At 28.1% G+C, this 23,550-nt stretch overlaps 1 protein-coding gene across 1 annotated transcript; it reads left to right on the top strand.

Annotated features, from left to right (window-relative positions):
- Window positions 1-13,187: 13,187 nt before the first annotated feature.
- LOC113556067 lies at window positions 13,188-23,550 on the top strand. The gene is made up of 2 exons (XM_026960792.2): window positions 13,188-14,394; window positions 21,750-23,550. The coding sequence occupies exons 1-2, from the start codon at window positions 13,983-13,985 to the stop codon at window positions 22,340-22,342; spliced, it is 1,005 nt and encodes a 334-aa protein (XP_026816593.1). The 5' UTR covers window positions 13,188-13,982; the 3' UTR covers window positions 22,343-23,550.

Raw genomic sequence — 23,550 nt, 5'->3', positions numbered from 1 at the left:
AGTCCTAATACATGAAGAATATTAGTAGCCTCGCCAGTCTAAACACTACCCTTATTGTTGGACTTAATTTTTTTTTCATTTTGAATTATTGTTACATTATGTACAGATATCCTAAATAATTGAAGTTTGGATAATTAGCTTTAAATGTCACTATATCAAGATTTAATTCACTAATTATCACCCAAGAATTTTTTTCTGTTTTCAGTTGTTTAGTTGATGTCTGTAATACTCAACCTTAAATTCTTCTATAACTTTAATAGTTTATTGAAACTGACAAACATAATCCATTAGTATCTTGTTTCACTATTAACTATTATTTGTATGTAAATATTTGTTTTATTATAATAATATATATTTTAATTTAATTATCAAGATTTATAACACAGTTATAAATTGAGTTGTGAAAGACATTAAATGAATGGGATGAGTCTGTTAATCACTACGTGAATGTTTAAATTTCAGAATAAAATTATCAACAACCACTTATAAATCATTATCCACATTGTTTTTTGTCCGATACTTGCATTTTGTCAGTGACTTCGGAAAACATATTTATATAAATAAGAAGTCAAAAACGAAATTAAAATATGTTGAGCTATATCAATTAAAAGAATGATTTTTTTCTGTTATTACCAATAACTTATTGGAGACAAAATTATTGGTCTATTCTATACCGGTAGTATTTACCAGATAATTCTGCTAAATGCCGCTTTTAAACTATTGTCACAAGATAACTTAATCAGACTTTCTTCTTAGGTAAAAATGAATTCTGATACTGTAATGGAGTTGAATGAATTTTAAATCAATGATTATTTATCAATGTTTTAATTATTTAAATATTTTTAGATCTAGATAACAAATTATGATGCGGTCTTCAAAAATAGATTTCATATCTTGAGAGATTTCAACTTCATTAAAAGTCAAACTCTGCCGCAATGTGGAAAAATAATCTTTCCTCGTGCATTTGTTCATTTTTCTTCTCCATGGTTTGGATGTTTTTTTTTTCAAAAATCTGATTTGTTTATAATCAATTTCAAAAGGTACATATCATTTTCCTGCAAATATATAATTCAGTTTAAAGCAGTCTATTAGTTCACCTAACCAACCAATATAAGACCACCAGCAATTTCATAAAATCAAGACTAAATTGAATATTTATAAATATATCTGTAAATCATTAACTAACACTAGTAATTTTGGACGAAGTAAAACGGTAAAAGTTATTATTTACCTAAAAATAAAAGATTGTATCTCAAGGAATATCAGATGATGGATAAGTGGTATTTTTAACCCACTATTTTGCCTACTTAACAAATAATAGCTGATTTTGAAAAGTATACATGATTGTCTGGATGCTGATAAAAACCTTAGAGTAATATGTGTATATAACTTTTAATAGAACCTTGGTTTTAAATTATGAATAATTCTATTTTTCAGAGAAATTAGTTCATTACGCAAGACGTAGGTATTTTCAGACCTTAAGCTATTGATTTATTTATTAAGTAGATACCGATACTGTCTCAAGTTCATCAAACTCAAGTGTTTGAAAATTGCATAGCAATTTACATTAATAAAAACTTTGCTCTTACTTTTGCTAATAAATACTTAGTTACTTCGTTACTTTTTATCAGCTTTGATAAAAATCAAGAGGAACCTAAATATCTTGATTCTAGATGAATTAATATTTAAAAGTATATTTTCTTTAGCCACATTTTTCTACCACAATTTTTTTTAATAAGTGTTAACTATTAAATGTTGAATGTTTTATTAGCAGCTGTGTAACGTTGTCTTCTTTAAATTTAGAGAAACTGTTCGATCTGATCCAATAATATATTTTCAAATTTCTTATATATTCGTATGTGTTAAACCAGAATCAGATGTTCTGGTGCTACTGGAGTTTTAAATACTGGTTTATTTGTTTTGTGTGTAATATAATTAGAGAAATGACCAATGGAGTTAATGACGCTAAGAATATTTGATTTATGTTGAATTTTAAATTGCTTTCCAAACATATTTTTTAGTCGTGAAACAACGAATTTAAGTAGGTATGTTTGCACCATCTAATATTTTAAAATTTAATAGATTCAGTCAATTTGAAAGAGTTATCAACAATGATAAACCGTCACTTTTTTACACCTATTGGCAGTGGCTTATTTACAATTAAGTATGCTAAATTTTCTATGCTGAGTTTTATTCATTTTCAGTGCCCAGTTACTAATGTCTCAAAATTATTAACTATTGTAACAAGAAAATAAAATTTAGGTATACAAATTTTGTATTAAATAACACATTAAGAATAAACAAACAACAGCTAACAAATACGATAGTTCTATTTACTTAGTGTTCACTCTACTTCATGTTTACTAATCAGTGTACGGGCGATCGTTATAAGTTTATAATGCTACAGATTAGAATTAATGAATCTTCGCATTTGAATTTTAAGCGGAAAATAAAGATTAAAAATCACAATTACTGAATTTTGTGCGAGATTAACTTTTGATAAAATTGAGTTCTGTGTGGCATTAATGATAACTAATATAATATGAATTTTATAGGTCTTTACCATGCCTGGGGCAAGTTAATGATAATTTTTAACTAAGTTAAGTTTAGTTAAAAGCAAATTTTTTGATAAGTTAATAGTTAATAGTTAATCTAATTTTTTTTTAACTCAGTTAAGTTAGAAATTTTATGGAAACTTTCAATTAACTTATTAACTTATAAGTAATAAATAGCCAGTAATATGGTTTGAAATAATAATATTCATAAATATTATTAAGCCCAGAAAATTACTATACACGAGTAGTTGCATACTGCGAGAACAGAGAACGAAAAGTGAACCGCCAAGAACTATTTTGTCTATTGACAATATTAGCTGTTTATAAATATAAACATTTTAAATAAACATAATGACCATTACCAAAAACGGCAAAAACAGAAATAACTGAATTGGTTAATTAATATAATATTCTTCTTTCTTGAGAATTGTATATTTGTGATTTATGCGTTGTACCTTTTACCCATATCATATTAGTTATTATTTTATTAGTATTTATTATTAACTAGGTATTAAATATTATTATTATTACAATATGCCCGTACACCGCGGTATAGAATGCTATACCTACATAATATATTTAATTAAGTTATTTTTATTAAACAATTCTAGTTAATAGAAACAAGAATTCAATTAAATTAAATTAAATTAATTCTAGTAAATGCTTATGTTTATGTTTTATGCAATGTGCATCGTAAATCAATAATAATTTTATTATATTTATTATTTAATTATTTATAAAATAACGTAACTTGGATTTGGTTAAAATAACTCGTTATTTATTAAGTTAATGTCAATAAAAATTAATTAAGTTAAAAATTAAGTTAATGAAAATTAAATGTAAAAAAAGTTAAAATTAACTTAACTTTAACTTTTTAACTTTATGCTCAGGCTTGGTCTTTACACTTTATTGAATAGGTATCTTTATGAAATGTGTTGGATACCACTGGTTACCGCAAAAATAACCTTTCGATTGAATTTAAATTTATAAAAATAAGATTTATTTTTCAGAACTTATACATTTTATGAATACATTAATATATTATGATATATAATCTATAATCTACTATAAAATACAATTTATTTTCTCTGACATTATAATATAATAGTATCATATAAATTATAATGTTCAAAATTTACTCATGTATTTAATCAACATATGAAGTTAATTATTGATAATTAAATAATTAAATTATAGATATTTATGTAATTTAGCTAATCCTTTTCATACATCTTATTGTACAAAGTAATTTAATATAATCAGTAATCATACTATAGATAGTATTATAAAAATATTCAGTCAATTAACAGTATAAATTAAATTATTTATTTTAAGATTGTTAGATTGGTCATGTACTGATATACTCAGCCTATGCTCATATATAATTGTTAATGTATAATAATTTTAAAGTTATTATGATGAACATGTACAGTATACATGATACTTTTTAAAAAGTATACATATAAATGGACAATTTGAACGATCGTTCAAAAACTTATTATTGATTTCAATAAATTAAATATATTATAAAAAATAATATAAAAACTATTTCAATTTATGAAATTTTATATCTTAAGATAGTATTATTTCTAAAACAAAAATTAAAAAATATTAATACTTAGGTACCTATAAGGCTATAAATAGGTTTATCCCTTTACAGTTCCGTTTATAGGCAACATCAGCTGATGAGGTATGAATATGCAGTTGTCTCCTCAAAAAATAATGTATAGATGTAAAAGTATTTTATAATTTTTAATCTATCATTTAAGTCTGGGGAAGTAGCTCTGACGCTTTGCTGTATAAAAAGTTTCGATTGAATCTCGTCGTTGAGTAGGTTACGGATATCGATGTGTTAGATTTAAATTCAACGATCTCTCATTGCTTACAAAAAATGATTCTGAGCAGTGACAATATGTGGGCGTTTTATTAGGATGTGTTAAAATTTGTAGTTTAATAATTTCTATTTCTATTATAGTAATTCAGTAGTTTATGTCAAAAACATCAAGCATCTAGGTTTATTATGTTATTAATTATTATATTTACATATTAATACTATTTTTAGCTTATTTTTTTATTACATATCCAATTTTGTTGTTGAAAATAGACCTACAGTCACTTCTAACAAAAAAATAAAAAATGATGCACAATAAATGCACGGTCACGGTGGCTGATGTATGTGTATTCATATACTGTGTATTATATATATATACTTAGAGAGAGAGAGAGAAAGAAAAATTAATGGTGATTATATAATTAAAAAAAATTAAATTTATTTAAAATTATATCTATTGTACCTGATTTTTAGTTAAAATCCGTTAATATAATAATGAAATGATGTATTAATTAATTAAGATAAAAATATAAACACAATTGCAGAATAAAAGGGAAATAGGTACATTTATATTAGCAGGTACTCAAAAATAATGATAAAGAAAAACAAATAATTCAAGTGAATAGTTAAAGATTTGTCTAAGGACAGACATGGCACCTACTTGGTCATATTTATCAGGCAATATTTGTATTATTATTTATTTTGTGCGACCCACTTACCTTTAATGGACCAATGAATCAATCCACGTTCACACTTAAAATCTTCAAAGGTAGAATTGTTAAGCTATCCTAGTGAACATTAAAAATTCGAATAAAAAAAAAAAAAACTATTGTTGAGTACTCAACACTACAGACCTTATGAATTTGTTTGATTTCAATCGTTTATAGATAAATCTGGATATAAATCATCTCACCGATAGACAGTTATTGTTAACTATGATTATACATACATAATTTATTATTAAACAGACACTAGAAATAAAAAAAAAAAAACAATTTTCTTGTAGTTACCTTTATTAACGCTCTCTAGTGGCCCGGTTATTCACCAATATACCTGTCTCGCCAGTGTCGTTCACAGAGCGTATGACCTGTGTCACTATCAATACCACTTATGATTCAAAAATATGATTATTTATTGAGGTAAACGAAAACATATCGAACATCATGATACAGACTTATGATGCGAACTGCGTTTACCTGCATACAAGGAAACGATTTTTTTATTATTATTAAATATTAATGTATTATTATATAAAGCTAATAAAATATAGTATATCTTAATAGTAATTTTTGAACTATAAATAAAAGAACATTTAATATTATAAGAAAATACTTTTTCTTTTTACGCTTGTAGTTGTTATGTGTATGTTCAACAAAATATTAATCGTAGGGAATTGAAACATTTTGTTATTAGATGCATGTATTATAATTATTTATAAGTACATGGTGAAATTTCAAAATATAAAAGGCGAACAGTATAATATAACCACTCTACTGAACACAGTAGGTGTTGAGTGTATTTTGTCGTTGAGTAGGTCACTATAATGAATGTGGTAAAATCGAATTCAATGATGAATCATTAAATAAAAATAAAAATTCTGAACGAAAATGATCTTTCATCCTATATACCTACTAGTTACTACTAACTGAATATATATTATTATTTATATATAAGTGTTACTATTTTGGTAATTTATTTTAGTATAAGTTACGATATGAATATTATTCTTTGTTAAAAATATCGAATTTATTAAAATATAATAATATAATAATTATTATATTATTTCATAAATTAATATTAAAGTATGATATTACGAGTAATAGGTTTGTGGTTTGTAGTATTAATAATAAATAATTAGTCTAAATATTTTTTAAATTCCAATTGTATATTAAAATATAGTAATAAAACATGAAAGTATCATACATATAATAATATTAATAAATTACTATAGTATTTACTATAAAATTAACTTATTTTGGATCTTGTACTAAATTTTAAAGTTTAATTAATTAGCCTAAAAAATGTTACAACTATTAAAAATTAAAAAATTAAATATTTATTAAATTACTGATGACATTTAGCGACGAAATATCTTATTTGGGCTTATCCTTAAACCTTTTTAGGTATAATATTATTTCTTTCTCCAGACCCTCATCTCCCACTTTAACCTCATACTTAATGACACAGAACTAGAACGCGTTTCCTACATTAAAGATCTTGGTTTTAAATACTCAACTAATCTTTGTTTTAGTCCTCATTCTTTACATAGTACGAAGATAAATAAAGCATTCGAAGTTCTTGGATTCATCATACATAACACTAAATTATTTAAATCTGTTAGATTCCTTTATACTTTATATTGCGCCCTTGTTCGTTCTCTTTTTGAATACTTATGGATCAGTAGTATGGCAACCGTACTTATCCTAAAGACTGGATACTACTAGAACGCGTTTAAAATACATTTTAAATTTCATTGCTTTCATAATGAATATTTATCAAGAACTTCATGATTATTCAATATAAGACAAGCTCTAAATATTCCTATGCTTGCTTCTCATTGCGATTAAGCAGATTTAGATTTCTTACATTAAATTCTAAATGGTTCTTTAGACTCCTTACTGCTATTACCTTTTAGAGTTCCCCTAGTTCCTTTAGAAGCCTTTACCAATCCCAATTATATGTACTTACCTACATAAAGCAGTTTTTATAGGCACAACCATACTCTGCATCGTTTGTTTCGAACTGCAAATACGTAATATTTAATTCTTGGGCCATTCTACTAATTTTATCAAATTTATCTGTTAACTATACATCTATAGTTTTGAAATATTGTTACTATTTTAATAATCTTGTCCTATGAATATTTTTATATAGTGATAAACCTTCAAAAAATGTAAAAAAATATATAATTAATAATTATTAATTTTGCGTTTGATGTTTAATAAACAAATAAATAAAATATTTTAAATTTTATTTTTTTATCATAATCCTATTCACGTGTGTTATGTACGTGAAGTTCTTCTCCTCATACTGTCTAATTTCGGAGGTGAACTTACTATTAATTACAGTAAAATGTTAAAAAAATTATATTATAACTTACAATACTATTAAAACAATGCGTCAATACAGATAAATATACATATTGCAATTCACATGAATACTGAATTTATAATTACTCTGAACAGTCTAAACCGTATTTTGAATGTAAATATTATCATTGCTTTCGATAATTATTAAAATAATTCATATTTTTATGTCTGACCTTGTATATATTTATGTTATTTATTTTAAGGTAGATTTGTCAATGATTTAGTTTTTTGCTATGGAAATTATAAAATACAATTCCAACAACTTTAAATAAAATAATATAATGTAATATAATATAATATAGGTACTATACAGTATACAGGATGTTCCGTGAAGATTTACTCATTGCTACATCTCCTGAAACAATGGGAGTGATATACGATTACGAACTTTTTACCTGCCTTTAATCGTGTGGTGTTGCCATATTTAGTGTAAGTCAATTACAAATTTAGTAATAATTTTTAAAATAATTAAATAGTATAAGAGGTTTCTGCTATTACGTCGGGCGATTAGATAGGTAGGCATGATGTAGAATATAAATAACATAATTATCTATAATACTAAATCTATATTAATTTAATGGAAAATCAGTTTGATTCAGGTCCATTTCAATAGCCTCTCTCCACTTCTGATTAAACCGAACTTTATGCTTCGTTTGTGCACGAAAACTTAAAGCTCTATTCCAAAAACAATCTGGTAGTCCATTGAAACTGTAGCTCCTCTGACCTCCACATGGATTCCCGAATAAAATAAAACATATTCAGAAATTATAAACTTGGCAACGTAGCTTATTAAAATGTTCGCAATCGTTCTTTTTTCAGCTAAAAAACAAATTCTATGATAAGCGACATTCGTTCACAATTGTATTGCACCCAAACAATGGAGATGTCATAATTATGTTTTTTTTTTTATAAGACTCGTGGGGACAAGGAATACAAATATTTCATATTTTTATTAAATTTAATGTTTTGGTAAAAAATTTTATTTAATTATTTTCAAAAAAAAAAACGAAGGTTTGTTTTTATTTTCATTAGCATTGTAGTATTTAATATTTTTTTTTAGTTTTGAAAAATCTTTGTACTATTAACGGGCACAAGCTAACGAGACACATAATGTTTGATAAGTGATAACATTGACACTTACAGTATTAAATAATTCACAATTTTTTCTTTTAACTAGAAAAAATATTAAAAATAATGAAATTAATGAAAATATAATGGTGAAATGTCAAAATTTGGCTATCTTTGATTTTTTTTTAAATAGTTAAATAAAAAAATATTTTTAACTTTTTTACCAAAACATTAAATTAAATTAAAATATAAAATACTTGTAGTCTTTGTTCCTGCGAGTCTCATAACAAACAATGTTGTGATATCTCTATTATTTTAGAAGATATTGCAATGGGTAAATCATCACAGGACACTCTGTACATAATAATTACTCTTTATCTCTAACTCGAGCATAGCTTTTAAGAAATAAATAATCATTTAATCTGTAATTAAGTAATTGTATTATGTACTTATATTATGATTAAAAGAAAATAGTCATGATTCAAAGGCTGATTTTTCTCATAGATTAATATTTTATTAATATTTACATTAAATTATTGCGTATTGTACTACCACACTATAGTACTTGACACATATACTTTATTTTTATTAAAATAAAACAATTTACAATCTATATAGCATAATAAATACAATAAATAAAATATGATATTGGATAATGTTAACATAATGGTGAAATGGTACGAGGAAGAAGGTTGTCCAGTGAAAGAACTTTTAAGAGTTTAAATTTTATTTTGACAATATATTTCAAAATAGTTGTATATATATTTTATTTATATAGGCACCAATTATTTTGAACTAGGTCCGTATATGGATTTCATATACTGTTAATAATTGATTTTATATCATATAAATAATTATATGATTTTATATTGCATTTGATTTCTTATTTTCGGAACATATAATGTGGCGATTGCTAATCATAAAAGTCATATATTAACTTTATTCATTGAAATATACATAGTAGATTAGTACTTGCAATATTTGATATTTTCAAATTTTTCAAATTTTGCAATAGTTTTTGGTTAAATCATCACGAGTTCTACAATAAAGAAACGAAGGAGAAATTTTTAAGCAAGAATTTATTTTATCGTTGATAAATATCTTATAATACCCATATATAGGCATATATTGTAGGAAACTGATGTCAAAAGATAAGTAGTTATAGCGAATAATGTCTACTGAACAGTCATTACTGATTAGGTAGCTGGTTACATTATAGGGAAATCATCCATTATAAATGTTTAACCAAAACAGTGACATCTAACCTTAAGAACTAAACTGCTCCTTGGTAAATCCAACTTTATAAGGAATCGTTTTATGGGTATTTTTGATTTCAACTACAACTCGTTTGAGTAAAAAAATTTTAATTTTATATTAAAATCAGAAGAGTTTACTATACTATAGTATTAATATCTACAAATATTATATAAATAAGTTTGTGTTTAGGCGAGTAAAATAATGAGATGACGTAGAAAATATTTTTGTTGATGGCTGTATATTGGTTACGTCGTGCGTTATACGTATTTAACTCTGCTCCTAATAAGCGTTTTCTTCAATTTTGCACATGTTTATAAAACATTAATATGTCTAATATTATGCTTTTTTCATTCAAAATTCAGAGATGTAGAACAGACTAATTGACAGCTAGTAATCATTGCATCATCAGTTAGTAATAATATTAAATTTAAAATGTCGTGGTTTATAATAAATTCTGAGCGAGATGGCCAACTTTTAGTTTTGGATAATTTTATACATAGAATTGATAGAACAAGAGGTTCTAAGTCTAACCACTATTATAAATGTATTGATAATTGCGGAGATCGAGCAATACACAGAGAAGTTTCAAATAATGATATAATGTCAAAGCGTTTATGGCACATAATAATACATTTTTTTCTAACATTTTAATTTTTAATTTTAGGTTATAAAATTGTACGATTTGTAATTTGGAAATATTTGGATGCAATAATGTTTCATTATAAACATAAAAAAAAATAACAGTTTCTGTTTTCTAAAACAGAAACTTATAAGGTTAAGTTATAGTATTAATAGTTGTCTTAAACAATTTTTGTGATATATACAAATAATTTAAAACAATAAAAAATTATACAGTATAATTAGTAAATATAATTCATCATAATATAGTGTGTCGGCAAATCAGGTGTCGGTGAATTGATTTGTCAGCCAATCGGTACGTCACGACGAAAATGTACAGATCTGAACTGATTTTAAATTTCATCTCATATTTTTTTTACTGTTTAAGGATTATAGATGTCTATTTTAAATTTATTATTTTTTTTAGTTATCTTTAAATTTATGTATTATACAATTATTGATTCGGAAAAAAAAACTTAAAAATCTATTACTAGCTTCATTGTTAGTTGTTCACATACAAATTTAAAAATATTGGGTATACATAGTTAAAATATTTTTCATTAAGTTATTTTGAAATTTAAAATTTTTACAAAATTCACAAAATTTGGAATTTATTTTGTAGTTAAAACATTTAATACCTAAGGTCTTAACATTTAAAACGAGGTTCTATATAAGGTTTTCTTAATCAAAATTAAATATTCAAAACAAAACACATAATGTTTTTGACAAAAATTAATTCAACCTACTATGTCATTAATTATTATTTTAAAAGTAATATAAATAAATCATAAAATATACTTAGTCATTTATAAAGACAGACTTTACCTAAATTATTATATTTAAATACACATATATCTCCGTTCAGATCATTTTTCGTAGGTATGCAATGACTTATCATTGAATTCAAATTACAAGCACATACATTATAGTGACTTAATTACGATGTACACTCGATACCTACTATACAGCAAAGGGATTACCTGTTACCTATCTCCTGCTTTTATTTTAAGTTTATATCATAATACACCAAATTTCATAATATTTTAGTAATTGTATTTTCTAATTGGTGTTTACACCAATAAAATTCCACGGTATACAAAATTATTTAAGTTTAAAGTATTTTAATTGGTTTTTTTTTTAATTTAAACATATTATCAATGTTTGAGAACATAAAGCATTCGCTACGTAAGTTTTAATTTAAAATTAGCTTCAGCTTATATTATATAATAGTATAATATATTTATACCCGACTATTGCTAGTTACTGAATAAAGAATGATTTACTATTTAATACTTATTTATGTTTGCATTAATACCTATATTTCATAATAATATATCATGTATAGCGTGTAGTGTATATATTATTTTATTTTTAAACACTTACTATTCTTAGTATTCTTATAATCGGGTATATTTTGCTTACCAACAGATACGAATTACCATTTACGAAAACAAAAATGCATAACGATTATATTATTAGCTAGATTAATCAAGAGATATTTGTAATGCAATGTGGCATATTTATAGTACAACAATAAATTAGAAAAATGATTGGTTATTGTTTTTGAAGAAGGACTATACATATAGTGAATCCAGCTATAATTAAAGTGAGAAAAAAGAAATCGGAAAATAAGAGTGGACTCTAAAATCCAAATAGACCAAACTATATCTGCAGTCTGCCCATATAATTCGTGAAATATAACCGAGAATATTGTGAATAAAAAAATACAATGTCCGAAAGTCTGTAAGTCAGAACTCATAAGACTTAAGAATGTGCTTAAGGGGTAAAAGAAAAGCAAATCAAATATGTAAAAACAAAACGTTAACGTTTTAAGAACTGGACATTAAAATGATAGGCAAAAATATTTTTAAAAATGAATAATTATCAGGCTACAAAATAGAAGACATATTTTGTTTTAAATAAACCCCTGAAATCACCAAATTCGTCGCAATTAATCATTTTCGGTTGTCATTTGCAGGTAAGTAGGTATTCAACCGAGTTGTAACTGCGGTTGACATTTCATATTCGGATAGATACATCGCTCCTACTCTACCACGCTTTACGGTACTTATAGCTATATGATATGCAAAGCTTGACCCATTGCCGACGACGACGACGACGACAAACCGTGAAACCGGATTTGAAGCATAATTAGGTTTATTCGACTGTTGGGCTACCAAATCGCGTGCCCGGTAAACTGGGTTTTGGACGTTTCACGGGTGTGCGTGCGTAGGTACACACGGCGCGGGATATTTTATGCTCTCCGAGCCGGTATAATATCGCGTACAGTGGGGGTGGGACAGAAACTGGTTCTCGAAAAAAAAAAAGAAAAAACCGTATACCTAGTGCCTACCTATAAATATTAATTATAATTCTAGACCAGCGTGTAAAGCGAAATGAAGAAGATAATATCGTGCATGATGTACTCGGACTGCACACGCGCATAACATACAGCTCGTGTACGAGTCGTGATTCGAAGGAATCCGGATCATAATGACGCAGTCGTCCGTAGGCAGCGTATACACTCCCCCTGTTATATATATTTATGTACACGCACGCGCGAGCACGCAAGTAGCATACACATGGAAGTATATTAAATGAAATACATCGTGTGATAAATACGATGTATGCCTAAGAGGAAGCGCGGGCGCGGAACAATTATTGTTGTTATTCCCGCCGCCGGCCCGCGCTGCGGTGGCGGAGACACCACTGGCCGGCACACATTCTGTCGGGCAAGGCAGCAGCACGTCGTACGCACACGAATAAATGTTATAAACCGTATACGGTCGTAGTGACCGCCGCCGCAGTGGCGACGCGGAGCAACACGCGCATTGAACGATACGACGTCGTGGCCATCGCACGGACGCGCCGCACACGCGCCGAGTACAGTTATCATAATAATATTATATTCGTATGGGCAGAGGTGAACACGCCGCGCATTTAATAACGCGATGACAATAATCATAAGAAAAAAATAATAATAATAATAAATTAATTTATGTGGGCCGAAGACGAGGACGGAACTCTCGATCGGCCGCGTTGACGGACGAACATATACACATGTACGCACGCACGCACACACACACACACACAATACTGCGGCGATTGCAGTGCACGAGTATCATACTCGTACATGAATACGCACACGCACCACGCAGGTACGTAGGTAATATACGATTGTCGCTTCTTCGCGCGGCGGGCTATTGTTGTCATTTGTCATTCGTACGTGCGCGAAAGTGATTCGAGTGAATGTACACGTTCGGCCGGCGATGACCCGGTAAACACGCGGCGGCGGCGAATCGTATAATCGACTATATTGTATTGCTTATAATAAATACGCGCGGAGTGACGAGTGCCAAAAAGCCGGCAGACACGTTATAGCAGTCCGCAGCGGTCCGTCCGTACCGAGTCGCATCGTCGTCGTCCGCGCTGAGATTCCGGTCACAGTGCTTTGAATACATTTCGTTTACGACGTCGACGCGGCGATACTGCTACGACTGCTGTTCGTATATAGTGCGCCTGCACCACTATGCGCCGAGACTTCCGCGACGGCCAGTGATCGCCATGCGGTGGACCGGATTCTGGATCGTGCCGTTGGTTCTGGGATGTTGCGATGCCGCGGATGTCCGGCCCGCGGCTAACCGGAATGACGGCGGGCCGCCGAGACCGTTGGGATTGCACTCGGTGATCTCGCGCGCGCTGAGCCGCGTACGTGAGTCGACGCGCGACCACCGGTTGGCGGGCGACTTGTGGCTGGAAACGGTCGATTCCGATGGCCGTGCCGAAGACGGCGGATCGACGGCCACTTCGGGGCCTCTGCCCGACGACCTCGCGGCCCAAGCAGACGCTGTCTTCGACAACCATCGGCTGTCGTGGCGCGATGCTGTAGTCCGAGGACTGGATTTGAGCGTGTACAAGGATCGGGAGAAGCAACGATACGTACTCGGCATAACTCGGCGCACGGGAAATTCGCAAGGTAAATATATAATATATAACATTATTATGTGTAATGTTATTGAACACTGTGTCCGTTAAAATCGCAACCAGTTTTAAAAATAATTATGGTCATACATAGCGTACATAAACATGCATACGAGTATAGGTATCTATTTGACGCACACTGATATTAAGCAGTATTATCTCTCTCTCTATGTATATATATGTTAAGGTGTATGACCGCATGGCAGTGAATATTGACAGTGACCGGTGTATGTTGACATTTACCGATCATTTTAGTGAATGTTATCAATTTTTACAAATATCTCAGAATGTGAACTTTTACCAGTGTTTGTTGATATGCGCAATAGTAATTTACTGAATGTTGACGTGCCTGACAACATGTATAATCAAATGTATAGGTTACTAAATTCATAAATAAATATACTCGTAGTTTAACAAATTAATTTTCTAATTTATAGTTTAAGTAGTATTTATTTTTTTAAGTTAACACGATGAACTATCGTGGCATTTACTGTTACAAAGTATTCCCCCATTCTTATAAAATTACATTTGTTTGTATCAGAGCTTGCACTAATGTGCAGTTGTGCATAAAATATGCAGTTCTTATTTAAATGTTGTGTAGTTCATAAAAAATAATATGTTTTGAAATTTTTAATAATTAATTCTATACGTCTATGAGCTTATAACATAGATATCATTTGACATTAATCTGTTTTTCAAATTAATTAGAAATTATGATTGAAACATTGATAATTTATCTATGAATATCTAGAGATTAAATCTACTACGGTCTTTAAGATAAACCGTAGTCATGACCATTGCGTTATGTCACCAAATATTGTGATTGTGCTCAAATTAATAACCATCTCCAATTAGAAAATATTGTCAGTTTTCGTGAAAAACATTTAAAAATTAGATTAATATTAATTGTTGATAATCAAAATATAATTTAAGGAATTTTGTTATTTATACTTTATTAATGTTATTTAATATTTATGAATTTATGATATATAGTATGTGTTATGTATTAAACGCGAGCGAAGCGAGCATCAAATTTTTTCGTTTCTGAAAAACAAACAGGGTGTGCAGCTCTAATATTTTTTTAGCGCAAGCTCTGGTTGTTTGTTTTTTATATTTTTTTACAATATATTTTTGAATTGGTTCTGCAATATTTGTTCATCATTCTGGTTCGCTCTCTATGACCAGTTTTTATATGAGCTTCGAGTAGTTCTTCGTTCTTTATATAATGAATAATTTTAATTTCACTTACTGTTAACGGGACGATTAGTATATCCATAATATCATTCGGATTGTCTCATGCCATAACATTACTAACATTAAAACGTCTTCAACGCATATTGTGACTGGACAATAGCGTCTTAATTCTATAAAATAATAAGAAAATACCTTTTAGTATAGTGATTTACGTCGTGCTTCACGTGTGGTCAACATTTGCCAACACTAATTGTAAATTTGAACAACCACAGGTGTAAGAACGCGTTAAGACATTAAGTAACATTACGTTATGTCAACATTCACTACGATTTTTGGTAAATGTCAACATACACCGGTGACTATCAACATTCGCCTACTGTGGTCATACACCTTAACATATATAATGCATGTATATAGCCATATAGATATCTCGTATACGTACCTACTTATTTGTAATTATCAAAAATATGTGTTTCATGAACAAAAAGTCTTCAAAATATAGTTCATGATACCTACTATGCATATACGATAGGTTACACTACATATTTTTCATTTAACTATAAATAATAAATATTGTAATCCAAAACAAAACAAATCTTAAAATAGTAATTACTTTTGTGCTTTACTTTTTTAAAGAAATTATTTTTATATAGTTATAAGATACACGAATAGTATTCATAAAAAAAAAATTGAAATTATAAATTTCTTAACATAATATTTAACAATGTGGCAAGCAATACATGTGTATTAATAATACACCAATAATTCTGTATCATTTTATTTTATTTAGTTTTTTTAAATATTATCTTTACATTTTTTTATTGAAAACAAAAAAATTGGACTCGCGTGACAACTTGAAAGCGTCATGTCTTTTAAGTATTTATATTTATATTAAACAAGTAACTGTATTGTAGAAATGTATAACCATAAATAGAAATATTATACATAAAAGCATTTAAAAAAAAAAAAAAACAGTTATGTTCACTAACACCTAAAATATTTAAATGTTTACGACTCAAATCAGATTTATATCTCGCTAGTTATAGATTCTTGAATACAATTTATCGATATGCAAAATCATTAATAAATTTCACACCTATATTTTTTTGTAAATTGTATTCCTTATTAGGTAGTATTGTTTTTATTATTAATATGTGTAGGACGTTGGTAGGTAGGTACTATATATAATATTATTATAGCGCCTACTACTACTATATTGTAGGTATAATTCAATAAATGTATCAATAATAGGTATATGTTTGATGCTTATTATATTTAAGACGCATTTTCGATACCTAATGTGTTTTTTCCTTGTGATTGTCAATTTGATTGCCCTCATTTTAAATGACCGCATTTAAGCATGTAGTTAATAAAAAAATACATACATTTGTTACATTATATTCTGTTTGCGATGTACACAATATTATAAACTCTAATATATAATTAAGGATTTTTCAAATCATAAACCTAATAATTTTAAGTAGGTTTAGTTGTTTTGACCTGGGATCACGATATTAGCCGACTTCTCAGCAATCTTTAGCATTGTTCTGGTGTTGCTATATAGGTACCTACTGTGCACAATAGTTTATTCAACTTATATGTAAATTTGGCTGTAACATTACTCTTGCAAAGATGCGTTTACTTTCTAATTAGTACATCGTGTTTTCGAGTGTAATTAACAATTAACCACTAATATTAGTTTTGTTAATTATTGTTGTTGTCTTGGATTAACGTTGTTTTTTGACTGTTTGATAAATTATTTTTATCGTGGTATTTATAAATACGTGATAAAGAATAATTACTCTAATAAATGCTCATTGTATGAGTTCATGAGTCGTGACTAAGTTAAACATAAGCGATTCTTAAGTTTTAAGTATTCGAAACCCTGAATCCCTGATGACAGATTTTTTAAAACAACGGACCCTTTTTCCAATCTTTTTTCAAATAACGTTTTATTTTTTCATACAATTTAAAAAAAAAAACTAATTTTAACAAAGATTATAAAATAAGCTATAAGAGAAAAAAACTCGAACACAAAATAATAATATACTTTCAAATGTGTTCCTAGTATTTCATTGTACGTACATGGTATGTTTCTATGACCGGTACCGTCGATATTGCCACGGACCCCAGAGGTTTATGAACCATTAATTATGATCTTCAATTCAAATTTCCTTCACACTTTATACAACTAATAATTTAAATAGTTTATGTGGTTAAAATTTGTTTGTTCTTGTATTGCAATAAAAAATCTTTAGTACAATATTTCATTTCATTGAATTATTTATTGAAAAAAATTACGCAGATTATATTTGTATAAAATAATAAAATTAATCTAAGTTTTATACATTAACACAATACATAAAGTATAACATTTAATTTTATCCCCATGTAAGAACTAACGTATTGATTTATTTTTGTTCTTGGTGTATATGAACATACGTATAGGTATGTATTTTATCGTGTAACGTATAAGAACTTACATACTATTATGTAACTACTACTATCTAACTTACTATATATTTCGCGTGGGTACCTATTAGGAAACTTCACAAATTCCAAATTATCAAATCCTAAATTTTAATTCAATATAGTATAAAACTTACCAATAAAATACAATGGGAACGCTCAATTTATATATTTTTTTTCCAACGCTGCCATATTTGATCATTTTTATCAAGCAATTGAACGCGATATATTTTTTTTACTGGCATAAATAAATAGAGGAAATCATATTTTAAAAGTATATAAAAAGTTTAATGCCTTATAAAAGGAGCCTAAGTCGTTTTTAGTCTTTAAATTTGAAGTCTTAAGTCTTCGATTTTTAAGCCACCAAGAAGTTGAAGAAATGCTTTAGAGTTAATGAGTTACGTAGAACAAGGTAAAAAAGAAAGGGTAGTCAAGTGGGTATCGATCTGCTGTATAGTAGATATGGAGAGTAGGTCACTATAATGGATGTGTTAAATTTGAATGCAATGACAAGTACCATTGTATACGAAAAACGATTCTGAACGGAGATGATTTGTCAATCTAGGATATATTATATTATTACCTATATTTAAACTGTAATTTAATTTTTTCAACTACTAGTGAAAGTTTCAAGTAAATTTCAATGACTTAAACTTTTTGAATAACAACAAATATTTTAAATCGTTTTAGAAAATATCGTTATTTTATGCAATTTTGTAAAAAATTAAATTTCATGCGTTCATACATTTTTTTCTATGTTGACGCTGGAGTTTTTTTTACAGTTATTTGAAGAAAAAATTATGGATAACCTTATATTGAGTTTTTTAACTTTAGGTATAAATCACAAAAATGTTATGAATTTTAAATTTCAAAATTCTTTGCAAATTTTCGTGATTTTGATAAATTTTGTAAACATTTGAACTTTAAATGCTTATAAACATAAATTGCAGTGATAACGATTTTTTTTTGATTTTTTTACTACGATAAGTACAACTTATAATAAACCTTGTATTCAATTTTAAAGATCTTTTTGAGTGCTAAATTTTTTTTATATGCATTTCAAAAAAAAAAAAAAAATTAGAAAAATCGAAAATTTCAATTGTCTATACAGCAAAATAAAAAAATCGATTTTGTCGAAAAATGCGTGGTTAAAGTAAAAATTCCCGTTTTTTCGTTACCTTTTTTAGGGTTTTTACTGACGCTTTTGAAAACTACTGGACATTTTTTACTTTTGTAAGTACTAAAATACCAACTAGATTAACTTTCCTTCTCAAATCGGGACTGAAGTTAAAAATCAAAGCACTATTACTACTCCAAAACATGATGATAGACACAAAAAAACACACATCATTGTAAAATCAATACATTCATCACTTCGTTCAGACTATTTATATTTATTTACCATTTTGTAGCAATAAAAATTAATTAAAATATTTGGTATAAGATGCAGTTAATTTAATATTTATAATATGTTTGCTCCTGCTATCCTAGAATTGTCACATAGATAATACATATAACCTATTGTTTACAAATTCAATATTTGTAAATTAATGTAATATTTGTTTATTATTATTTTCATTTTTTTTTAATATTTCTATAATTTATAAAATTATAATTATTATAATTATTTACGATTGGGATTGAAAATATTTTTATTATAAATTTCTCATATTTATATATATTATATTATTATTCATTTTTTTATTTATATTTTATGTATTATATTTATTGTAATTTATTTTATTTTTACTTTTCGTTACATTTAAATTTTCAATTTTAAAAATTCAACGTGTCGAATCATTTTATTATAGCTAATTAAATTATATACAGAATCGTTGTACCTACGTAAATGTACTCTTAATCGTATTAGTTTTTTGGGTGTGTGGCGAGTTCTTTAGATTTTTAAGTGTTCTATCAATCGTTTGACTTTAAATATATAATATTTTTAATCGTTCGATAATCGTGTATACTAAAAAGAAATAATTTACATAATTACCACGCCAACAGACATTTTTTCTAACTACGTCATACAAAGTCATCTTATCAACAATGATAAATTAAAATATTTTAGAAATTATATTCATAATAGATATAGTAGATATGTAATGTATATAATTTACTATATTGTTTATAGCTAGACAATGAAATATGAAATGTTGTGGTTCAATCAAAAACCCTCCAAACTAAATAATAATAAGAAATGCCATTTTATTAAATAAATAATTGCTGTACTATATATGAAATATCTTAGTATATCTTAGTCGGTGGTACTAATTGTAGAACGGAATCTCAAGAAAGTAGTAACCGTAGATATAATACAGAACTATACTACATTCCAGCTACCAATTACTAAATTTACTGTACAATATAATGATTGTCAAATTTAAAATTGTTTTTTTTTCATCAATTATAATAATTACCTACTGTTTGATATATGTGGGCAACCTATAATTTTATCAAAATTAGGCGCTCCAGGGTAAATGTCTCCCCTTAACACGACCTGCGTTTCATCGTGCACGACAGCCGACAAGTTGATAACTTCATTCCACTCATTTTATTTGTGTATTTAAAAAAATAATAGTACAAACTAGTAACTACTCATTATGTAAGACATCTTAATAATGAATGATTTTTAATTATTGTAAACGTTACCCTTATTCATCACATACATATTTAAAAGTATCTATAATAATTTGTAAAGTTAACGTGATTTGTAAAAAACAAATATGAAAAATGAACATGATTGTCCGTGTACTATGTAGGTATATAATATATGCATAACTAGGATTTGGAAGTTATAGGAGCTAAATAGGCAAAATATGGAGTAAGTATTGTGCAAACGGTTCACCCCCATGAGGCGATAACAAAAGGAAAAAATAGGCAAAATATACATGAAAAAATGTGATGTATACCATATATACAAAGAAAATTATTAATTATTAATATAAACACAAAAAAAAATTATATAACCTAATCTAACCTTATTTATAACTATATAAGAAACGTCGTATCAACAATATTGAAACTCACATGTTCATTATTTACATAGTGTAAATAAAAATTTCGCTAAATGAAAGACCTTATTACACACAGTACAATATAATATATTATATACATAAACCATTGATAAAAATCGGGACATCTCTCAAAACATTTTCAAGGATCCATAAAAATAAATAAAAAAATAATTTTAGTATTTTTTTCCTTCATAAATGTTGTCCAGTATAAATACTGAATAGTATGATAATATAAAAAATAGTACTACTTATGTATATTTAATATTTTTTTAGTAATATTAGTATTACAATTTGATTGATAAAACTCCTAATTTGCTTTGATAATGCCACAGTTATAATAAAAGTTGCTATAAAAAAAACTTTAATGGAACATTTTAAGACCCTCAATATAAAAATTTAAATATTAAAATTTAAAATACAAAATAATTTTCTGGATTCAATTACGAATTAGAAACAAATAAATAAATAAATAAATCTTTTTTATCAATCTTTATCTATTACATGACAATTTAATAATAGTTGTTAGGTATAATATAATTCAAGTAAAACAATACATTTTTTCAAATTTAATTTTAAGTAGTTAAAATAGTTAGCTCCTACCAATAATATTACCTAATCTCTTCTCATGAATATTACCTACCTATATAGTCGTGTCCTTATACTTTTTCAGCTACTCGGACTTTTGGCGTAGTAGGACGTCGGCGAATGCAAATGTTCTTCATGTTACCGGTGATGTACAAGTTGGGTGTGATTACCACGCTTTTGACTGGTCTGGTTGTGCTCACCCTCAAGGGCGTGACCATCGGCGTGATACTGCTCATCATAGCCTTGTCTAGTATAGTGGCCAAACTGTCAAAGTTCCACAATCCCTACGCGTCTGCACCGATGCCTGCGATTTCGGGCTGGTCGGGTTACCATCACGACCCTTACGACCGTTCATCGCCACAGCAACCACTGTCGCCTTTGCAAGACAAAAACATACACGTGCATGTGCACACCGGGCCTGGGCCTGTGCCGCCAGCTGTGAGCTACGCGAAAAGTCCTCCGCCGCCAATGCCGCAATTGGCCGACGACGACGAAGTAAACAACTACAACAGCAACAATTATTATTATAACGGCGGCGGCGGAGCGTACTGGAATCGCGCAGGCGAGGAATATTACAATGCCCCGGCGATGAATCATTACCATCGCGGCGACAATCACCAACTGGGCGCTGAATCTACGACTGCCAGTAACAGTGTCTATCAACAGTGGTTAGGATGATAATATTATAAAGATAACACATTAGGTACATCATAATACAGGGAACCCTCTGAATACTGGATACTGTCGGTCACTGAAGTATTGTCCACCGTTCGGGGGCACTGTCCGCTATTTCTAATGCTCAATTTTTAGTTTATTTGAGGAGGCTTCACTAAGTTATTTTTATTTATATCGTAATTATTCGATTGTGTGTACAACACACTTGTTGTGTAAAGGTGCCTGGCCACTTTCAATTCGTATCCATATTAGGTATATATTACATTGCTATTTTATATGCATTACAATACGGTTATACTTATAGTTACTTTACATAGATATAATAATACCGTGATCAGGCATATTATACAACACTAATTTCTTAAGGGACGGTAGGGGGAGGTTAAATAAAAAAAGTTTTCAAATGAAATCTTACACGACCGTTTCGAAAAAAATATTTTTCCGAAAACATTTCAACCACTTACTCATACATACTGTTTACGTGCCAGCTCAAGCTTAATACTTAAATACTTGTGGTTATCAATTGCACTAATCAGTACATAGCACTTAATACGAATTACTAACTGTAGACTATTAGACTAGCGACTAGCTGATTCCTATAGGTGTAAGTAGCCAGCATGTAAAAATACATTGCAATATACAAACCAAAACTATTACTCGTATAGTATTTTACTAGTATTATTAATAAATATTTTACTATTTCAAATAGGTACCAGTGGCGTAGTTACGGGGGGAGGGGGCGCTTGTCCTCCAACCTCTTCTGAAAATTAACTTTTAAACAAAATTTGGTAATTTAAAAAAAACTGTATATTGAAGTTGTAAAAGAAGTTGTATAGTATTAAGTTCTATATTGTATCATTTATTTTATTACTTTCATTTACTAAAATTAATTACTAATTACTACCTATATATTTGTATATTTGACTTTATATAATCCATGTTATTATGAACAATTTTGAAATTTTGCCCCCCCCCAACTAAAATTCTTAGCTACACCACTGATAGGTACCTATAATAAATTAAGCTAACGTTAATATTAATATATTTTATGAATGCAATACTTTAGTTGTAGTAAAAATACATTTTTGTCTTTTAAATTCAATTTTACAAATGGTTGCCATCTTTGTCTGATGAGCTTATATATAAGACATTAAACATAGATATTTAAAATTTAAAATATCAATAATTCAATGTGATTTTTAATTTTTATA

This window comes from Rhopalosiphum maidis, chromosome 3 (genome assembly GCF_003676215.2).
Source record: "Rhopalosiphum maidis isolate BTI-1 chromosome 3, ASM367621v3, whole genome shotgun sequence".
Lineage (NCBI taxonomy): Eukaryota > Metazoa > Arthropoda > Insecta > Hemiptera > Aphididae > Rhopalosiphum > Rhopalosiphum maidis.
Note: the sequence above shows the minus strand (reverse complement) of the source record. Positions and strands in the feature narration are given on the sequence as shown.

Coding starts and splice junctions, on each gene's coding strand:
- LOC113556067 (XM_026960792.2), top strand. CDS start 13,983: ATGCGGTGGACCGGATTCTGGATCGTGCCGTTGGTTCTGGGATGTTGC. Junction 14,395..21,749: donor GCGCACGGGAAATTCGCAAG/GTAAATATATAA, acceptor ATACTTTTTCAG/CTACTCGGACTTTTGGCGTA.